Source organism: Gouania willdenowi, chromosome 13, assembly GCF_900634775.1.
Source record: "Gouania willdenowi chromosome 13, fGouWil2.1, whole genome shotgun sequence".
Classification (NCBI taxonomy): domain Eukaryota; kingdom Metazoa; phylum Chordata; class Actinopteri; order Blenniiformes; family Gobiesocidae; genus Gouania; species Gouania willdenowi.
This window is the reverse complement of record NC_041056.1, coordinates 17,913,735-17,934,903: the sequence shown is the minus strand read 5'-3', so window position 1 is coordinate 17,934,903 and position 21,169 is coordinate 17,913,735. Positions and strand designations below refer to the sequence as shown.

The 21,169-nt window shown below is 37.6% G+C and overlaps 1 protein-coding gene across 1 annotated transcript in view; it reads right to left on the bottom strand.

The window, feature by feature from the left end:
- grik4 (glutamate receptor, ionotropic, kainate 4) overlaps window positions 1–21,169 on the bottom strand; it is a 381,843-nt gene that overhangs the window by 81,805 nt on the left and 278,869 nt on the right. The window contains exon 9 of the mRNA XM_028464526.1: window positions 584–745. Coding sequence (XP_028320327.1) covers window positions 584–745 — 162 coding nt within the window. The remainder of the gene's footprint in view (window positions 1–583; window positions 746–21,169) is intronic.

The following is a 21,169-nucleotide window of genomic DNA, read 5'->3' as shown; positions in this document are numbered from 1 at the left end:
GATGCTGTGGGCAAATGTTTGATGTTGATGTTTTTTACCTGATCAAGATGAGCGTAATGGATGTATCAGGGAGGTTGTTTAGAAAACAAATTGCTATGGTTTTCCTTGAAAGCACCTGATGTAATTTTAAATTGTAATAAGTGAGCTGCAAAATGAAAATAATGAGCTGTTTGAGGAATAACTGCCAGCAGAAACGTATGATATTATACAGCAGTTACCCAGAACATTCAATGTTTGGAAAAATTCTCGTGTTTGTGGGTTTCACAGGTTGCAATGGTGAAGTTTAGTAATTATACAAAACAAAACAAAGTCTGCCAACAAAGTTTTTGCTTTGATATGAAAGTGTGTGAAGAATGAGTGGTTATGTTTTGGATAAGCTACAGTATTCTATACATGTTGTATACTTTTCAGTACATGCAAGTTAATGCAAATAATAGCATTAACGCAAGATATTTTCTTTGACCATATTTACTTAACAACTGGTGGGTAATATATTCAATTAACTTGTAACCACTAACTAATCTGTATCAAAAGATGAATGCTAATATTTTTATGTGAAGATGATTGTGTTTTGAAGACTTACTGGGACACCAGCGAAGGGTGCATGGTCACAGTTCTCTTGCCAGGAACGGTTTAAACTAAGCACAAAATCCTCGAAGAACGGATGTGTTTTGTTAAATACTGAAAAACCAAGAACGTTGACTCGTTGGTCCACCACATCGTCCAGCTGTAGTAACGAGAATTCCTAAGCAGAGAGAGAAGAGAGACATTCAGATTAGACACAAGGAAATAATAAGGGATTTCACCTACTTCCTAGTTGAAGCTGTAATTTTTTGTCAAACTAATGTGTACAAATGATCAAGCACTGTACAAAACTGTTCCCAAGTTGAAGCGACCATATGGTCCAAGATTAGATGTGATTAAATCTGTCAGAATCATTTTCCATTAAATTCAATTTTTTCAAATGAATGACATTTGTAAATGGCAACAATTTGTTCACTTAAAACATTTAGCTGTGCATTAAATGACAGAAATATAATGAGGAAAAACTAAGTGAAAGCAATGGTTACCAGACAACATAAATCCCTGGGGAGGAGCAACTGGGGAATATAGTGAGAAGCAGGGAGGTGGGGTGGGTGGGGGAAATGAACATCTCACAAAGGTTAATAGAAGTGTCAAAGCCTGCCCCCCCCCCCCCTCAGGTGTCTGCCTTCACCTGCCAGGCTCTTTGTGCCACCTTGCTGATGAAAGTCAGACCAAGCCTAGTTTACCAGTCTGCCTGTCTGCCAGTAGAACCAGGATCTGCTGATAAGCATGTGGACAAGATAGTGAGTAAAAAAAAGTGACACCATGCAGAGTTTGGGATGTGAATGAAAAATAATCGAAAGGTTAAATGAGCTTTTTGTTGTTATTATTCACGAAAATAGTACAAACAAATTAGAAATCCTGGGCTGATCAATAGCTGTTGCCATTACTCTTGGTTTGTCCATTCTATAACAATTCTATTGATTGGTTTGATTATAAGAAAATATATATGCGCATGCGCACTACCGGAAAATAAATTTTTGCTAAAAAAAATAATTCAGTTTTGTTTATTTTTGTTTTCAAAGTGAAGGGACATGTTTTATTTGTTTATTGGATTAGGTTAAGGTTAGCTTACAATCTCAGCATGTTACAAACTCAGACCGTGACACCGGTACCACTTCAGACATTTAACCTGAAGCCATGCACCCCCTACTCTTGCACACTTAAAAAAACCTTATGTAATGTCATATACAATGTAGCCCTAAGTGAAAATTGTCTCTGAATTTTACCTACAGTATCCTGTTGAGGAATAATATATAACTAGAATATTTGCATTTATTGAAGAAAATGCAAGTGAGGATGCAGGTGCTGGCCTGTGTCATTGAATACTGCATTAGCATTAGCCTAGCATTACTGCTAACATTAGCCTATCATAAGCATTAAATAGCATGAGCATTAGCTTTGCGTTAACATCAGCATTAACATTTGCTAGCATTAGATTTGCATTGACATTAGCTAGCATTCACATTAACATAGCATTAAACCAGCATTAGCATTAACATAGCATTAACATTAGCCTAATGTTAGCATTAGTACTAGTACCATCTATGACAATTTGCATACCCCACTTTGGGAACAGGATCCCCCTAATCTTCTTACTATGAGGTTATTTGTACCATATGCCAAGTGCCTAGTTAACCAAAGTTTTTCCATGTCAGTGTGTTGTCTCTATGATAAAGTGTTCTCGAGCTCAGGGTGCGCACAGCTTTGCATCATGGGTCGGCTAGAAAAACCTGAAAAAGATGAACGAATGAATGAGAAATCAAATCCGCTGACTGTAGAAAATCCTTTGAACAGATCTCCAGCCATGCGCTTACCAGACTCATATTATTGCTTCAAGGACTGGGTCTGAATTATAAGACACAACATAACAAACAGCCCTCCCTCTCCTCAGCCTGTTGATGGGCTCCTGGAGATTTCAAAGGATACAAAATCCAAGGCAGGGAAAACACAAAAATGGCCTTTTCATGTTTGAGAGGAAAGTGGATGAAAGGGGACGATCAGACAAAGAAAGTGAGTGGGTCACTAAAATAAATACTGATAAGCACGGAGGCATGAAGAAAGCTCTCAAACTAAGAAGAGACCACTGAGAGTATGTTGACCGAAGAGAGGGTCTACTAACCTTATTGCCACACTCCTATTAAAGCAGAACTAAGTGACTTTTTCACCTTAACAAATCTATCTCGTAGTCTCTCTGAGGGTAATACAAGTGTTTATGGGGTGATTGGGGGTCTTTCATCTACCCCTGCTGTCTCTGGCCAGAAAAACACACTTGCAACTTTCTTGCCTCTGACCCGGTGGCAAGGCGTGCTGCTTTACGGCTGCCCAATACAAACTAATGACCAGCCCTGTGGCTGCACACAGTTGTCTACAAATTCACTTTTCTCTAACTTCTATCATGGCAGAGCCAGTAAAAAAAGGCAGAGAAGACCTTTGTCTGAGGAACAAAGCAACTCCATGCAGTGACAGCTCAGCAGCAATCACACAGCAATCACGTAACGTCATCGCGGCAACAGACACGCACACATACTCACAACCCAGTGCTCCATCAGGCGGCACACACACAAATATCCATCTTTCTGTCTATCCATCTAGGGCTTTTTTTGAAGTGCCATTTTAATACTTCTTATCAGTTGTAGGCTACTTTTACAAGCAAAAACAAATTAAATAGCCATAAAACTAATTATATTAAAGGATTCAGGATCTTTTGTATTTATTTGAAAAAAAAAGGCATAGTTTTATCGTCTTGCCTTGTACAGTAAAATGTTGAGACGGGGAGAAAGAAAACATGACAACAAAATGCTTACAATTGAATAATAATAACTAGTCATTCAATTGCAGATAGCAAAAGAAAAACTGTCTATAAAGACCAGGGAATTTGTTATTAATATTAATAATATGTATGCAAAATAAATTACAACACAACCACTTAAACTGAGTTCAAAATCTTATGACAGGTACAGGATTAAACCCATCTGCTTGAGTTTTTTCTTCGCACAGTACAATCTCATAAAATCTATTAATGACTGCATTCTTGTTGTCACTGCTTGGAAACAGCTTTTCAGTCATGAGATATTGGGAAAAACCATTTACACAAAAGTGTCAAAAATGGTCAGGGAAGTTTAAATGGCTTCATACTTGAATACTTATGGAGATGATTGAGCAAATGGAGAGAATAAGGGCTATGATGATCTGATAGAAGAGGATGGAACCCACTCTTTGAAACGATAATAGTGGATATAATTGCAGCTATAGGGATGAATAAACCGTTAGATTATTGTAAAGTAGAAAGAAAAAGACAAAGGGTCAGATATTTCTTTGAAAAATTTCAAAAATAACATTGTAATCCCTGCCCTACAATTAACAGCTATGTAATGACATGAATTTAATATTTAATATAATTATTTATAAAGGCAAAGTTCAACACCATAAAATTAAAATTCTTGTGCATCAGTCTGAATAATGAGCCTTTTTAGTCTTCCTCTCTCTTTAGAAATCCCTTTTGGGGCCTTATAAGCCTTTTGGGACTGCCCATATAATTACTGGCTAAGTGTACTTTAATAGATCATTAGAGTCAGAGCTGTGCAAACGAGTCCATCATTAAGCATGCTCCTCAAGGGTACCCGGATGAACGCTTGTACGTACCCGCATTAATGCATGCACAAACACAACTTCAGAGAGTCCATGGGAGCGCCCACATGAAGGCCTATAATTGAATAACACAAGTGTAGAGTCACAGAGGACCAAGGTCACCAAAATACCCAGAGGGTGCGTCTGAGCAAAGCTAATTTAATGATTTCTCAGGCTTTTCAGAAGACTGGACCACATGCCCACTCTAACATACTGTATGTCTGTTTACACAAGCACAAGTGGGTGTTTCCATCATTTCAGATAATTTTTGGAAAGTTCAAGTTTTAAAATACTGGACCCCAACGGCTGACGTCGCAATTAGTTTTAATAGCAGAATGGAGGTGTTGTGCTAGATGCCTCATCCAGAGACAAGCTTACTATTTAATGCAGTTTGGCACCTGAATAATAAATAACTTTCCAATTTTTAAGAATTCTGATTTGAAAAGTTTGAAGTTCAGTTTGGATATTCTCCTAATATTTGCTTGGGTTTTCTGGTTGCCTCTACCAATCTACCAGAAGCCACGCCTCTACTTTTCTGCACGTGCATCGCGGAACATAACAAGGTCGCATCGGGTTGCATTGATATATGTCTATGGGTCAGGTAGGAGCCAAAATCATATTTACCTGTTTGCTGTTGTGACGCGCACAGTTCCGCCTTCACTTTGATTGACAGTCTCAAAGACAGGAAGTTGAAGCCTATTGGCTGGGCAATCACGGTGCTCGTTTCCATTTGTATAAGGGTCTATAGGACGGAGGCTGGACTTATATTCATTGACGTATATGAATGACCACCCGCAGTAGACCATATTAAAAGACGAGTTAGGCATTTTTTCACATTTCAAAAGAATCATGCATGAATATAGATTTCTCAGAATCTCCGGATATCAGCTTTAAAATGGCACCTGGCTTTCTCCTCTCGGTTTCATGTCTTCTTCTGTCCTTTTCCTCCCAATACTTGTATTAGAAGTAAAGTTTTCTGGTCTGTGGGTTCCTGTCTTGCCATTTTATGATATCTTTTTGGATGTCTGTCTTGTTCTGTTCTTGTATTCAAGTCTGAGTCTATTTCTGCTGCAGCAAATAGTTTTACTCTTCACTATTTAAGTGTTTCCAACCTGTAATCATGTAAAACTGTTAGGATTTACTTCAAATGTAACAATTTTTACTGCCTGAGTTTCACTCAATTCAATTTGAACTGATAACTACCCTAAACACGGAGACAAGGCTCTGCATAGAAAATAGCTGATGTGACATGGATAGTAATGCCAGTTGGCTGCCAGCAGTAGACAACATGAAGATACAGTCGGAGGACAAAAGATATCACTGTGGTGTAACTAACTCCGATAAAAAAAGAGAGGAGAGAGCAAGGAAGTCTCTGGAAGGGGAAGATGGTGAGAGATTAGTTGGCACAACCCAGAGCTCAAAAGGTAGCGTGGGGTGAGAGAAAGTGACAGAGCAAAGATAGGAAGAGGTGTGAGCGAGCGAGGGAATGACAGCCTGGCCGAGGGCTCTCAACACTGGCTGTCACCTGGAGATCAATCAGCAGTCAGGTTTCAGTTCAACCAACAAAATGCTTCATCGTTTCCCTTCTCACTGAAAACCTCAATGCCTCTGCATGGTGGCCCCATTGCTTAATCTCAACTTTAAAGGGATCCTCCACTGTTTTTACAACTTGACCTAAAATCTTTGAAATTTACTGATCAGAAGATATATGCCTAATAAAACACATTATTTTGCACCATATTAATTTTTTTGCCTTTAAAAAAAAATGGGACTACTTTACAGTTTTAGAGCCTGTGTTCTGCCATCTTGGTACCACGTGACTGATGACATCACACAGCCCCACTGCTTATAGATTGTTGTAGCCTGTCCGATTGTTTGCATTCCGCCTGCTTTTTTGATCAATTAGCAGCTTTTTTTGGTGAAAATGCCAACTTGTGCTGATTTTGGTTGCTCTAAACAATCAAGAAAAGTTAAAGATGCCGATCTAACCCTCTTTTGTTCACCAAAAGAGTTTAAAAAATCTGTGACAGAAGGAGGCGACAGTTCCTGATTATTCAGAGCAACCAAAAGCAGCACATTTTGTGCCACTCGAATAGCAAACAAAGGGATATTTACAGGCAGAGGGGCTGTGTGATGTCATCAACCATGGTGGAACACAGGCTCAAAAACTGTAAAGTTGTCCCATTTTTAAAAAGGCAATTCAATTAATATGGTGCATAATAATGCAAAGTTTATTGTTGTCTAATAAGTACATTTCAAATATTTTAGGCTAAAGTTGTAAAAACAGTGGAGGATCCCCTTTAAGCCCTTGCTACACTCTTATTATTTATAGATTTATTTATCAAATCCTTGTGATGACTCTCGACAAGATATCTCTCTATAAAAGCCAGGAATCTCTGTCTGTCTGTTAGACTTTCAACATGGCTGCTGCTTGGCTCAAAGGTGTGAAACATCAGATTTGTTTGGACTGTAATGATACCGTAAATTAATTATTTAATAAAATTATCCACCGGGAGTGAAAAAATTTATCAAATTTTACAACTGATGACATCATCACTGTGGATTGAGCCTTTGCTGGCTTTGATCACGTGGAACAGTTGGCCGGGTTAGAGGCAGACTGTGGGCGCACCAGAGCCAATCACTCAGTGGGCAGAGGGCAAACGGTGTCCGGCCGGGGGCAGCCTTTTCCTGGATTTTTTTATTATTTAATTTTTTATATTTTTTTTTAAACAAACCATATTTTGGTATTATACAAATATTAATTATCGTAGTTTTGATGAGTCAAATTTTGTTCCTATTCTCTATTTTCTGCTCTGTAAATTAAGCCCCAGATAAAGCCAGGGCTTCCAGCAGTGGCAATCATTATTAACTATATATATATAAAAATAGGAAAAGCACCTGCACTTCTTATCTATCACGGCGACACTGCAGAGCTCAGTGACTATGCAGTATCCTATGAACGAGTAACATTTCTGTAAATTACATATTGATTTTCAGAATGATAAAGTACTAATTAAGGACATCTAATACCAAAAGCCTTTCGACCACTGTCAGGTCTTTACTCTGTGATGAATTCCATTTCTTATGGCATACTGATTACTCTCCAATAGCTGGAATGAGCATGCAGAGTTATTGGCACTAAGCCATCACATTCATGTATCAATTACCACGTAGATGCAGGCTGAGCTCTGAGGCCTCCTGTCTTCTACTAATGAGGATGTTCTCAGTGAGCTTGGAATGGTTGAAGAGAAGCCTTCTCCAAATGTCACACCTGCAAACTCCACATGAAATCGCAAAATTGGATAAATGGTTGAGTGAATTTTTACATTTACGTTACTCCAACATATGACTGTTCCAACTAGACGTGAGCAGTGTAATTGCAGCTCCTCCAATTACTCACTTCTCAATGGCAGTGAACATCATGATTTTGTGCATGCATGAACTGCACCCAAGTCATTCCTTTAGCACGTAGAGGTAACGTGTCACTTCCATCATTCCCAGCAGCCAATTGGTTTAATTCACTGCAAGATGACCGTGAAATTAACATACCATACATCTTTGTGTGGAATGCCGGAGTTGATGCATTAGCTTTGTTTCAAAGCCTTTAATAGCCACATTTATCACAACAATCTGACAGCAATCCTGCAGAGCATTGGAAATAAATGACCATTTTTATTTCATTATTTATAGAATTATGTCTGACCTGCAACAGTAACAACCTATTTGTAAGCAGAGACCTTATGCCCAGAATAATTCGCTGGCTACTGTGGACGAAGAACCTGAGAATGTTGCAGACATTGGCGTATGTTTGGATTGTAAAACACGGCATCTTTTCCAGAACATTTTTTAATCAACTCCAAGAAGCAATTCATTTACAAACACAACAGCTGAAAACTAGCATTGCAAATTGTAAATAGAACAACCTTCAAAGCCCAGTAATTTGTGTAAATTACAGCTCTTAAAATCTGCATTTTAAAGTCTGAAGAGGACCAGTTGACATTTGCAGGTATTAGAAATGGTTCCTCGAAGGCTGTCCAATTTGACAAAAAGAGGACAAAACACTGACAGAAACATAATAGATGAGCAGCAGATTGGAGGGGGGAAGGACTCGCTCAAAACTATGGTTATCTCTGTGATGCCCTGAGTTTCACATCGATCAGTGTGTCCCATCAATATCAGAGAACTTGTTAGCTTTGAGACTAAACCGCCTCGTGTCTTAAAAGAGCCACAACAAGACGGGCCTGCATAATACTGTTCACACAAAAAACTGCAAGGCTCAAGCAAAACTGTAATTGCTTTTAAGGGACATGCTCAAGAATACAATCGTGTCAAGTTTGGTACGATTGCAAACTTTCCAAGCTCTATTATAGAAATACAGTCTCAATGCAAAATAGACACAAAGAGGGGAACATCTCATGTAATTTCATCTCCTCAGCAACAAACTACTCTAAACCTCATTAATCCATGCTGACTAGCCAAAGTTAGAGCAGAATTGCCACCTCAGTGTTGTGATGGTAGCATGAGATGAGAAAACTTTGTATCAATATTTTTGGATGACTCATGCATATTGTGTTCTTGATAAACTTTCTGTTTAATCTAAGCAGAAACAGGATATAAAGTAGCAAGGTTAAGGATTCTTATTGCCACATAATGCAGTTATGTACACTATTTTTTTTGTCTCCCATCATAAAAGTTTTTTTTCCAAATCCACCTCTGCTTTTGATTCCCTCCTTGCAATCGGTTTGTAGTGAGTCATCTAAATCATGCAGGGCTGTAGCCTTTAAAAACTGCGGTGGAAAAGCCACCATTAATACATTTTGTTTTTAATCATAAACAATGAATGGACACTTGAAGATATCACAGTTCACTCTGGGTGTACATAACTATTATAATAAAGAGGAGGTAAGCAGAGTTCCCATAGAAAGTTTCCTAATCCTCAGTGGAACATATACATTATGTTTTAAAAGGCTTGCCATTTACCTTTAATACATTTACTCAGTAGAGTAGGGTGCTCTTATATTTCTTTCTTTCTACTACTACTACTACTACTACTACTACTACTATTAAAAATAATAATAATACTCTATTTACATGTTTTAAATATCCTTAAAATACCGTTGAGCAATGGATGAGCAGATTGATAGGTATTAATATATGTTGCTCTAACTCTGTTAACTAATTTGATGTTAAAGTTTCCAGCAACGATCACTAACATTTTTGAATATCATCCAAAAGTTCTTCTCATCAACTACCGATGCCAATGTGCCCCAAAAACACTGCCAATGACTTCACAAAACAATCTGATGTTTTCACAGATTAAAAGTTGAGCCAAAACAATGGCAGATGTTGATTTTGTGGTTTTCCAATGAAATATAATATATCACAGGGAACACCATAAGTAAACCAGAACAAAAATGCTTGTAAGTGGCATTTTTTAACCTTTGACAATTGAATTGTGCAGATCAGATCTTTGGGTGAATGTTTCTCTTTTGTGACACATAAAAAACCCTGAACAAGAATTAATCAATGCGCCAAGTTCACTGTTAGTAGTTTGATGGTGAACACTTTCCTTAGAGTTTGTTTAAATACAGTGACTGTAGATCCAAACTGATGAAGCAGAAAGGGCTGACTGGTTTATTAAACATGTCAGGTAGTTGGTAGTATATAGTGGTTTCAGACTCAACTGATCTCCACCATCACAATGAACACAAGGAAGCATCAATCATCTATTTTACATTACATACACTCTCTATAAATCAATATGTGTTCCATCATAAGAGCTTCAATCAAAAAACCTTTGTTTTGTATTCATATTAAGTCGAGCAATCACATGTATGTTAAATCTCAGCGCTAGTGATTTATATTTAATGAATGCCTGACATGAATACCCACGCTATCATATTTTTCTTTAGTTTGAAAATGTAGTATAATGTCATGTTGAACACTTTCTTTTTTTTTTTTTTTTTTTTTTAAATAAAATTTATTGGAGCCCATATTTTATAATTTACATTACATTTACAACTTTAGCTAAACCTTCTCAAATATTAGAAGTTCTGTGTGATCAGCGTTAAAAGGTTGCCAAATAAAGATGTTTGCTATGGCTTACAAATTATGCAAATATATATTTTTTTTAATTTTTAAAAGTCAATTGAGTGATTCTTTCAATACAGACAATATGTTTCAACCAAGTAACAAGTGACTATTATATTTTATCTTAAATTATTCATGTTTTTTTAAAAAAAAATATTTTAGGAGACTATAATTTTTTTTAAATAAAAGGCAAATCCATGCTAAGTACAACATCTGATGCCATATAACTGCATTAATCATAAACCACTAGTTATTATCGCCTAAAATCACTAGTTTAAAAAGTGACTGGTATCTTCATGAAATGAATTCAAGTTTTTTCAAATGAAATCCTAAAGTATACTATTCATCTATCAACAAAACTCCCTTTATTGAGGTAATCTTAGTTACACAGTTTAACACATGGAATATTCTTCTCTCCAATTCATTGCAGAGTAAGGCTGAGGCCTGATTGCTTTTCAAATCACTTTAATCAGTCGTTAGTAGTACAAAGAGACAAAAAACGAGCAGGCTGAATGGTGGTTGTCTAAATCCAATATGATCTAAAATAAATAAACGTTGCAGCAGAAAATGGAAACATGTAGCTGAAAGAGGTTAAAAAAAATTAAGGCATTTGATAAATGCATGTTGTGCAGAGAAGGATTTGTAGTTTGATATTGTAGAAACAATGGAAAAAAATGTAATTATTGGTTGGTATTCAATCAAGTTAGAAATTATTTTAATGATGCGACCATGCAAAAGCATGCAAGGAATAAAGATGCATTATTTCTACTCCATGTGTCCAGGTAGAGCACTTTGCTCCCAGTCTGCTGGTTTATTGGAGGTTCCCATTATATAAAAGGCAATCTCCTTGATTATGGAACCAGCTCACAGTCTCATTATGGGCTCTGTTCTCCCATGTGCATAAGTTAAAAAAGCTGTACAGCGGCACTGTTTTTGGCTCCGCGCTATTCTTCCCCTGTACTTTAGTCTGTCACTGTGTGTCTTCATCCCAGTTACGCACTGTGGGTGGAGCGGCCCTGAAATGTGGGTGTTCCCATTCAAATCTGGCCTTGCGTGTATTCTCCTGTCTGCTTAAGTCCTTTTGCTCTTACGCGCTTCTAAACCTGGAATAAGCGCCGATAAGGTGAATCCATTAATGCACTGTGAACTTAGGTATAGCATTTAGCATAGCGCGGTTACGTCCAAAGGCAGCGTAGAGAGCTGCCTTTTTACGTAAATGGTTTTCATCTTGGGGAACTGACTGTGCATGCGTAAACACATAAAAACACACTATGAGAACAGAGGCAGAGCAGCAATGTGCTTTTGGAAGAGGGTGTGGCCTCCTCCTGCCTTACAGCGGAGTGAGACTGTGCAGCGTCTCTGCCATACCAGGAAATAGCGCTGTTTAGTCATTTGGGGTATGAAAAGCACAAAATGCTGACACTTTCAAACTTATAGGTACTGTAGGCTATTGGAAATTAAAAAACACATCATATTATACTTAAAACAAATATTCAAAATAACAATTCACCCTTGGGTAGGCACTGCCTACCTTGCATACCCTGACTGCACGTCACTGGGTGAAACAATATATTGCACTAGAAGTTTGTACTTCATTACATTTTAAGCCACACGGACTCATAATATTGCAGAAGAGACTCCCAGAAAGAATCTGTCCAAAGTGACACTGTCACGGGGTGGGGGGAGTCATACAAGCACACCAAAGGATTGACCATCAGCATTTCTAATATGGTCACATTTACCAGTTCTAGACGGAACAAAATGTGTTACATTTTATTATATTTTATCTGTGCCGTACACTCTTATCTGCAGAGACGTTAGGTTGTGCGTTGTGGAGCTGATAACCCAAGTTGTGCCTCAGCTGCTGCTATATTAATTAAAACTCTGAACAGACGCAGACTTCTGTCCACGTTGCCACGGTGTCCAACTATTTTCATACTATGTCCAACGTAAAGATACGGTTTGATCGATGATACCAGAAACTGTTCTCACACATATTTAAATGAGGCTCAGCTTCAGTTCGGACTCGCTCACATCAGCTCCATAAGGCTTCAAACAATTTATATTTAAAATGGCGTATTATGAAGGAAGCCAATGGTGCTGTTTCACTGCAAACATCTCTGTCTCATCTGTATTATAGCAGGACGCTATGCAGGGTTATTTCCTCAAACCTGCAGCGCATCACACTCGGTCACGCTTTAGAGCAGGTACCGTATTGCTGACAGATGATGATGATGCGCTGATTATTTCTGAATGAAGGAATGGAAGAACTTAATAAATATCAGGCTTTCCACACAAACAAATGTTTATTTGTAGTTGTACAAGGGGGAAAAAGGAGAGATTTTAACTGTGACTCGGACAGAAGAATGTGGCCGACTCTCACACTGCAATAATCTGATAAATAATCTGATCAATTCAACCTGTTACATTGTTTATCAATGAAGGCGTTTCAAATTGTTGAAGAAGTGTTAGGAAAACCCCATGTTCCGTGATTTCTAGACAGCCCCAAATAAATGACATCATGCACCAGTCCGCCTCCTTTGCTTCAGTCCGCTTTCATTCACACACTACGTGCTTTTGGCCTACTTACGCGTGGCGGGCGTGTCAGGAACCTGGATCAGAGAATACGCGCAGGAGAGAGATGCGTAACTGCAGGCGTGCAAAAAGCGCTTAAGTCTAGATGGGAGAATAGACCCCTATGCTTTCTCCACCTAAATGCCTCTTCAATAACTTCTTGAGACAAGACTCGAAAACAAAGTGACAGGTAAAACATTTCAAATGAAATAGATTGAATTACCATTCAAATGTAATTTGTGGAGATGTTTGTTAGAAAAGCATCTTTACAATACAAATGAGCAGCAAGCAAACACCAAGGGGACATATAGTGACACAATAATGACACAGTTTATATTCAAACTGGCTGTGACTTTCTGTTGTCGGCGTCCACATGGCTTATTACCTTTTCCATTACTCAGTTGATTGATTCCCAAACTCTGTGTCTAAACAGGGAAATATGAACTTTACATAAGCCATGGAGGGGATTTAATTAAATTCCAATCATTTCAGAGTCACACTGATTGCCCTCTAAAGTAGTTAGAGCAACTCTTGTGTAGGCTGTAAATCCTCTGTATCACATTACGTTCGAGAGATGAACAATGATTTGAATATGAAAAGTTACTTTTTTTCAAGTAATGGTCTCACAAATTAACACAGAACACAGATTTCAGAAAATAATTTAGAAAATTAATGAAGTTTGGCAAAATAATTTTGTACCTTATCCTCAAATGATCAAAGCAGGGCAGACACACCATAGATCAGACGATTGGAGGAAAACTGACGACGGATACATAAAAAATGACCAATTCACCTGGACAGGCAATGCAATGCATATTAATTTGACAAACATTCATACTGGAATTAGGAGTATGGAAACAATTTAAAATAATGTGTTCCTGCAAATCCTGAAAGTGGCATCATATAATGTGGCAGAATAGGACAGTATAGAATTAAACGTATGGCGCGTGCTGAGTACTGCTGGAGCCATGCAGCTCAGGTGAGCATGTTGCTGATAATTATTGTAAAAAGCTGCAGAAAATTAACGTTTAAAAACAGAAAACATAGGGGAGATATTAATCATAGCCGTTGCACACAAGGAACGACACCTTGTATAAAACATACTGACAACACAGCACTGCCTTCCACTCTCTGTAGAGGAAATAATGGCATATCATGCTTACTTTAAACACTATCATTTCATTAAAGGTCATTTCAGGAAAAAAAAAAACATTTTTGAGAGATAAAACCCTGATAAATAATCCTGGAGAACACATAGAATGAAGAAGCTACACATCATTTCCTGGAGGTAAGCGGAAAAGCCTTAGTGACTATGTGCGTGTGTGTGCGTGTGTGTGTGTGTGTGTGTGTGTGCGTGTGTGTGTGTGTGTGTGTGTGTGCGTGTGTTGGTGACAGCGAGGAAGCATTGACAGCGCTTCAGGTGCACGACAATGAGTATAGTGACAAGAGGGATCACGGATGTGTGGAGGGGAAATGGAACATGAAGAACAAAACAAACAGGCAGAGGGGTGTGTCTATGCATGTTTGTGTGTGTGGTGCGTGTGAGTTCGTACATGCCTGCGTGCGTGCGTGTGCTTGAGTGAAAGAGGGAAACTAAGCCCTGATCACTTGCATCAAGATAACAGATGACATCACAATGGGAAAGTGTGCAACACTAGACCCAATCCTGCGCTTGTCTAACCTTCAAATGACATTAGGCAACCCATCAACATCTGATGAGTCACTGCCAACCTGATGTGATTTATTCAATCCTGCAGAGTAGCTTGGATCGCAGGATACAAATCACTTAGATGGAAGCTCTGAAGGTGTAATGTTTGTGTGTGTCAGAAAACTGACTTTGTGGGTGTGTATCCATCATTGTTCTTATATGTGAAAACATTGGGCTGAGTGTGTGTGTACATATGTTTTCCAGTAGTGCATGGTCATGTCAAGCATTCTATGGAGCTTGTTTGTTGGTTTTATTATTTCTACTTCTAACCAACTAATTATCTAAATAACTAACTTGTGGTGAGGCATTGAAGGACAAAGATGCAGAGAAAAGATGTGTTAAAATTAAATTCTTGAGGTAAAACAATAACAAAAGGGCTGACCTATTTAAATGAAGGAAAATTTTAAAACCAAATCAAAATAACAAATAATTGGTGTGGTTATTTTGTTTTCCTGACTTAAAACCTAAACAGAAATACAGAAAATCAAAAACCAGATATGCAGCACTTTTCTGTTTTAAGATTAAATCTTGTTTTGTTTCTGTGATATTTGGATATTTACGGGGAAATTAGGACAAGAGCTTCATTTTTAATCTCACCACACAAAGGAGACCCACAGACGGGGGTGGACTTTTACTCTGCTGCGTTTGATAAAATGAACTTGTAGCACGTTGTCCACCTCACACTGATGGCAGAGAGGTGTGATTTGTCCGTCGATGACATTTCGTTAAGGAGGTATCGATGCTGGAAGTCTGAATCCGTGAATAACGTGCCAACTTTACCGAACGGTGTTACGGTCCAAATAGTATCCAAATAAACAGGTGACTGACTATTGACTGTGAGGCTGATAATAGACGTTAGACAATAGAACTTCTACCATTGGACACTTTGGAAAAAACAATGACACAGCTTTTTTGAGGGAAGTAAAAATATTTTTTTGCACGTTATGATACCGCTAGCCACTAACAGCAGCCGTCAACACACACAGGAGTTGATCACAAGAAATTAGGAGCACAAGTAGATTCATGACACCACCTCTGGTTCCTTTAATCACATATCATGTGTGTGCTTTACGTATCATCCTTTTTTTTTTTGTGATTTCTTTATGTATTAATAACATTTCACCAACTCATCAGTAATGTGATTTGTTATGCGTTGCTCCTTTTTTTGTCCAGGAGTAATAGTCCGCCCCCGTATGTGGGTCCCCTCTGTGTGGTGAGCTTAAAACATGAAGCTCTCGTCCTTTTCCCCAAAAACATCCAAATATCACACAAACAGAAGCTTTAATTTTAAAACAGAAAAATGCTTCTTGTCTGGTTTTAGATTTTTCTATCATTCTGTTTTGGTTTGAAATCAGTAAAAAAATAACCACACTGTTTATTTGTTATTTTGATTTGGTTTTAAAACGGAATAACCAAAGAACAAAGGGTGCACGGACTAATACTCAAGGCATTATGAGTGATGTCACTGCATTTACACCTCATTATCTGCATGTGTAATTCTGATCATCTTCATCAGTTAAAGGGAATTTGTATTTTATCGATTAGCCAAAGCTTCAACCAAGAGCAGTGCCTCCAAATACACAGAGCTGAATGAATGTTGCGAGGAACTGAAATCAAAATTTCAGACACCGTCACAAGCAGCTGCTGAACTAAATCATGCTAGTATTATTGTCATTGTTACTATTATATATAAATCGAGGAATAAAAAATAATAAATAAGGAAAACCCTATTGCCCCCCTGGGAGCAAATAGGATCATTACTCCAAATGATGATCCGGGAACGGTCACATCAATCTCACATCATGTTGACCCCGAGAGACAAAATAAAAACATATCAGGTATAAATAAGCATTAACGTTTTATATCAAGGTGCTTTTATACTCCTTAATAAGCAGTAATTGATCTCTTAGTAAGGACTTATTAAATTATATATCATATATAATATTATAATAAAAAGCAGTATTTAATGAGATTCCTTATGGGGTTTAATTAAATTCACTTTAACATTAATAAGGCTGTATAAGTGTTAATTAAAAAGAAAAAGGAATAATTAATGGTATTCAACCAGTAATTGCATGTTAATAAGCCTCTTAATATTGACTTGATAGTTAACAAAACAGCTCAGCATGACTGATCTAAAGTGGGAACAGCTGTATAAGCATTAACAAAGTCCTTGTTATGCTCTTATTAGCAGTTAACAATGTTGGACAATAGAAAATCATCTATTTAAGACAATTAAGTATAACATAATACACTTGAAAAGCAGTTATTTAAAGGAAAAGCTTAAGAACACACTGAGGGACAGATGTTTTGGATTTTTTTTAAACCATTCATGAATAAATGACTGTACAAAACATGTTGTGAAGATTTAGTTTAACTTAAAAGGGAACTATTGCATTTTTCTACCTGTACACTTGGACCCTATTTCACATCACTAATGTAGGAGATTATTGGGAATAAGAATCTTTTCTGAAATCCAGCAATTTAGGCTCATGAACTTTTAATTATTAGTTCAGTATTATTACAAGCACCTTGATATAAAGTGTTGTTGAATAAGCCACTAAAACAAAAATAAAAACATGTAAAACACTCAAATCTAATCTAGAGGAGGGACTGACAAAAGGTCTGAGTCAAGATGCATGGTGGGCTGAAGATGCTGATGAACACCTTGAGATGATGATTCAGGGAAAACAGATTAGGTAGAGGAACAGTCTGGCATGTCATTTGTCAGCGATGTAAAGGCAGGACACAAATGAAGTAACAGCAGAGGAGGAAAGAAAAAGCATTGGTCATTGGACAAAAAAGCTGCTGACAAAAGATAGAAATAAAGAATGTAGACGGAGGCGAAGCATTCAGAGGGTTGTGGTTTATTTCCTCAGTATTCAAACCTTAGTTTAACTTTTTATGTCCCTTCATCAGTTAAATGCCAAATTTAAATATCGTATTTGCTTTGAAAAAGCATATAGTTTTTTTTCATTTATAAAATAGTACAATCTAGCTCGAAAAAGAGATTCAAAAGTCCCGATGTACTTTGATAAATAGATAAAAGTTCAACATTATTTTTTTTTTTTAAACTTCGGAAGTGTTCTTTTGAATTTTTGCCAACGATTCCTCACTTACAGATAGCACAAATATTACATCTACAACAGTCTAGGGATGCTGATTTTATTCTCTACACTTCAATTATCAATATATTATCATTTTGACCAAGAACATCAGTTGTCACTCTTAGGTTAACTTAATCTAAAATACAACAATAATGCAGTGATGTGCGGTGCTGCCGTGCATTTTCTGCAATGGTAAAATATTTACTATCAAAAGACATTATTAAAAGAAAAATAAGTATGTACATAAATACGTTTCTGAACTAACTAACTTGCGCTTAGCGCTCCCCCCAAAGGTCCCTTTTGGTTACGTCACTGTCGTAAACACTCCGCACCCCCGCCGCCTGCCCCACCCCATAGCTACATGAGCACCTTTGCTCTCCCAAGACGGTAGCAACCGATCACTGAAAAATCCTAATACAACAGTGACACTAAGGGTGCCTTCTCACAAATAGTCCCATGTGACCATGTGAACAGTATGAGGAAGAGACACAAGTAAAATAAATGAATGATGTGGGAGAAATACAGAAGAGAGTTTGGAAATGGATGGATAGATAGATAGATGGATATTTGTGTGTGTGCTGCCTGATGGAGCGCTTGGCTGCGAGTGTGTGTGAGTGCCTGTTGCCGTGAAGGCAGTGTGTGTGATTGCTGTGTGTTGCTGCTGAGCTGTCACTGCATGGAGTTGCTCCATTCCTCAGATAAAGGTCTTCTCTGCCTTTTTTTTAGTGGCTCTGCCATGATATAAGTTAGAGAAAAGTGAATTTGTAGATAACCGTGTGGAGCCACGAGGCTGGTCATAATCTAGCATTAGTTTGTATTGGGCTGCCGTAAAGCAGTACGTCTTGCTACCGGGTCGGAGGCAGGAAAGTTACAAGTGCTGTTTTCTGGCCAGAGACAGCAGGGGGAGATGAAAGACCCCCCCAATCACCCAATAAACACTTGTATTACCCTCACAGGGACTATGAGAAGGATTTATTAACGTGAAAAAGTTACTTAGTTCTGCTTTAACATTTTTCTCATAATGTAATTTGAAGCACAATGTAACTTTGTTAATTTAGAGATTATTTTTATCAGATTATGTTACTATTATTAAAAACAAAAGCAACAACCTTATGAAGCCCTAAATTACATCATTGTTTGTTGTATTTAAAAAAGTGATATTGTTATAACTTTTGGATTATCTACCTGTTCTGAGTTTTTCTTTCGAAAAAAAAAATTGTATTTCAAGAAGTTGGAAGGAATATAAAGCTCAACATAATGCACAAATTAACTCCAAAAACACACACATCGACAGCAAATTGCACAAAATACACAAAAAAAAATCCTAAAATACACAAAATGGCTCATAAAACATAAAATGACAACAAAGACAGACACAACAACCACTTAAACAAACTCCAAAAACACAAATAAAAACAACACATTACAGAATAGCTCCAAAAACACAGAAACTGTCAACAAATATAACATAACTCCAGAAAATGACAGAAAAAATACAAAAAATTACAAGATCACAAAAAATAACAAAAACATAATAACTAAAAAATTACAAAAAAACAAAACCACAAAGACAAAGAAAAACTAAACCCTTTTTCCACCTGTATTAATGCTCTGATTGGTCATTATTCTAAATACTGACAGTAATATTGATTATGTGGCCCTCGGATACAGTTACATTTTTGTGGCCCCTGCTGTGATAGAGTTGCCCATCCCTGATAGTGTCCATTGATAGATACAATAGAGCTGTATAAATCAATATTATATTATCGATCTAGTCTTGTTTGTAAGATTTGCATGCATATAAGCATTTGCAAACTTCACAGTGCGCACTAAAAAATATTAAAGATGATCTACTCGCAAAATAACACAAGTCATCTTTTTAGAGCCTTGGCCTTTTATGAATATGCAATATGGACGGAGCTGATAGAGCGCGCAAAATATAGGAAGGAGGAGATCACACACACTGACTTTTAACATAACTAACTTTCAAGCATTTAAATTACAACCGTTACTTAGTAAAATGTGTGACCTTCAAATTCATCTTGCAACAGCGTTCCTTTAGAGAGTTTGTAAAAGAACATTTAGATTTTATTCAGGCGATAAAAAAAAATAAAAAATGCATTCGGAAAATGAGAAAGCGATGAAATGAAATGAACTGTAGAGAAATCATATTAAAACCTTTGTGCCCTATCACTGTATGAGTGCGCCCAATGTCATGCACAAGTAGCAGGGCCACTCAAAAAACACAAGAAATTAGATGAATTACGTATTACGACAACCGAGGAGAGCAAAGTGCTTTTATCTTTTCATCTCACAGCTTCTGCATGAGAACCTGGGCTGCTGACCATTTTAAAGATGGTGGAATAAGATATTAATGATGCTGTCACAGAGCAAAATAGGATTGTGACTCATGACCCTCGCAACCAAATGAATTTGGGGTATTAGCTGTGATATCCATCAGATCTGCACCACAGCATCAGAAGAAATGATGCAAGAAACTTTAAGCTTCAAGACAAAGGAGTAAAAATAAGAAACTAAACTGAGAAAGGGAGGGGAGAGAGAGAGAGAGAGTATGTACATAAATATGTCCCTGCTTTTTGCACATTTAATATTTCTCCTTTTTTTTCCTTCTTTTCTTTGTCCAACTCGGTATATAATTAAAGCAGAACTAAGTAACATGTGCTTAACGCTCTCCTTAAAGGACCCTTTTGCTAATGCCACTGTCGTAAATACTCCACCCCCACCCCCCACCCCCCCGCCGCCTGCCCCACCCCACAGCTACATGCGCACCTTTGCTCTGCCAAGACGGTAGCAACCGATCACTGAAAAATCCTAATACAACAGTGATACTAAGGGTGCTTTCACATATATAGTCCCATGTGACCATGTGAACAGTATGAGAAAGAGAGATAAGTAAAATAGATAGATAAATGGATGGATATTTGTGTGTGTGCTGCCTGATAGAGCACTAGGTTGTGAGTGTGTGCATGTGCCTGTTGCCTGCTGACCATTTTAATGATGGTGGAATAAGCTATTTATGATGCTGCCACAGAGCAAAAACAGTATTTGAAAAAAAAAATGATCGTAATGATAACAATGAGGAAGTTTTAATAGGGTCGTGACCCGTGACCCTCGTAACGAAATAAATTTGGGTTCTTAGCTGTGATATCCATCAGATCTGCACCACAGCATCAGAAGAGAGAAAGAGAGAAAGAGAGAGAAAGAGAAAGAGAGAGAGAGAGAGAGAGAGAGAGAGAGAGAGAGAGAGAGAGAGAGAGAGAGAGAGAGAGAGAGAGAGAAAGAGAGCAGCAGGGTAAATGACTGTGTCAAGGGCTGTGGAAGACAACATGAAGATGGCAGTGGCCCACTCTCTTAATGAGTCATAAATCAGCCAGATATGAATCATCTCTTCAGCGCTATTAGAGCAAAGTGTTCTGAACCTCATTAATTTCCATTAGGGAGCAGATCTCTTTTA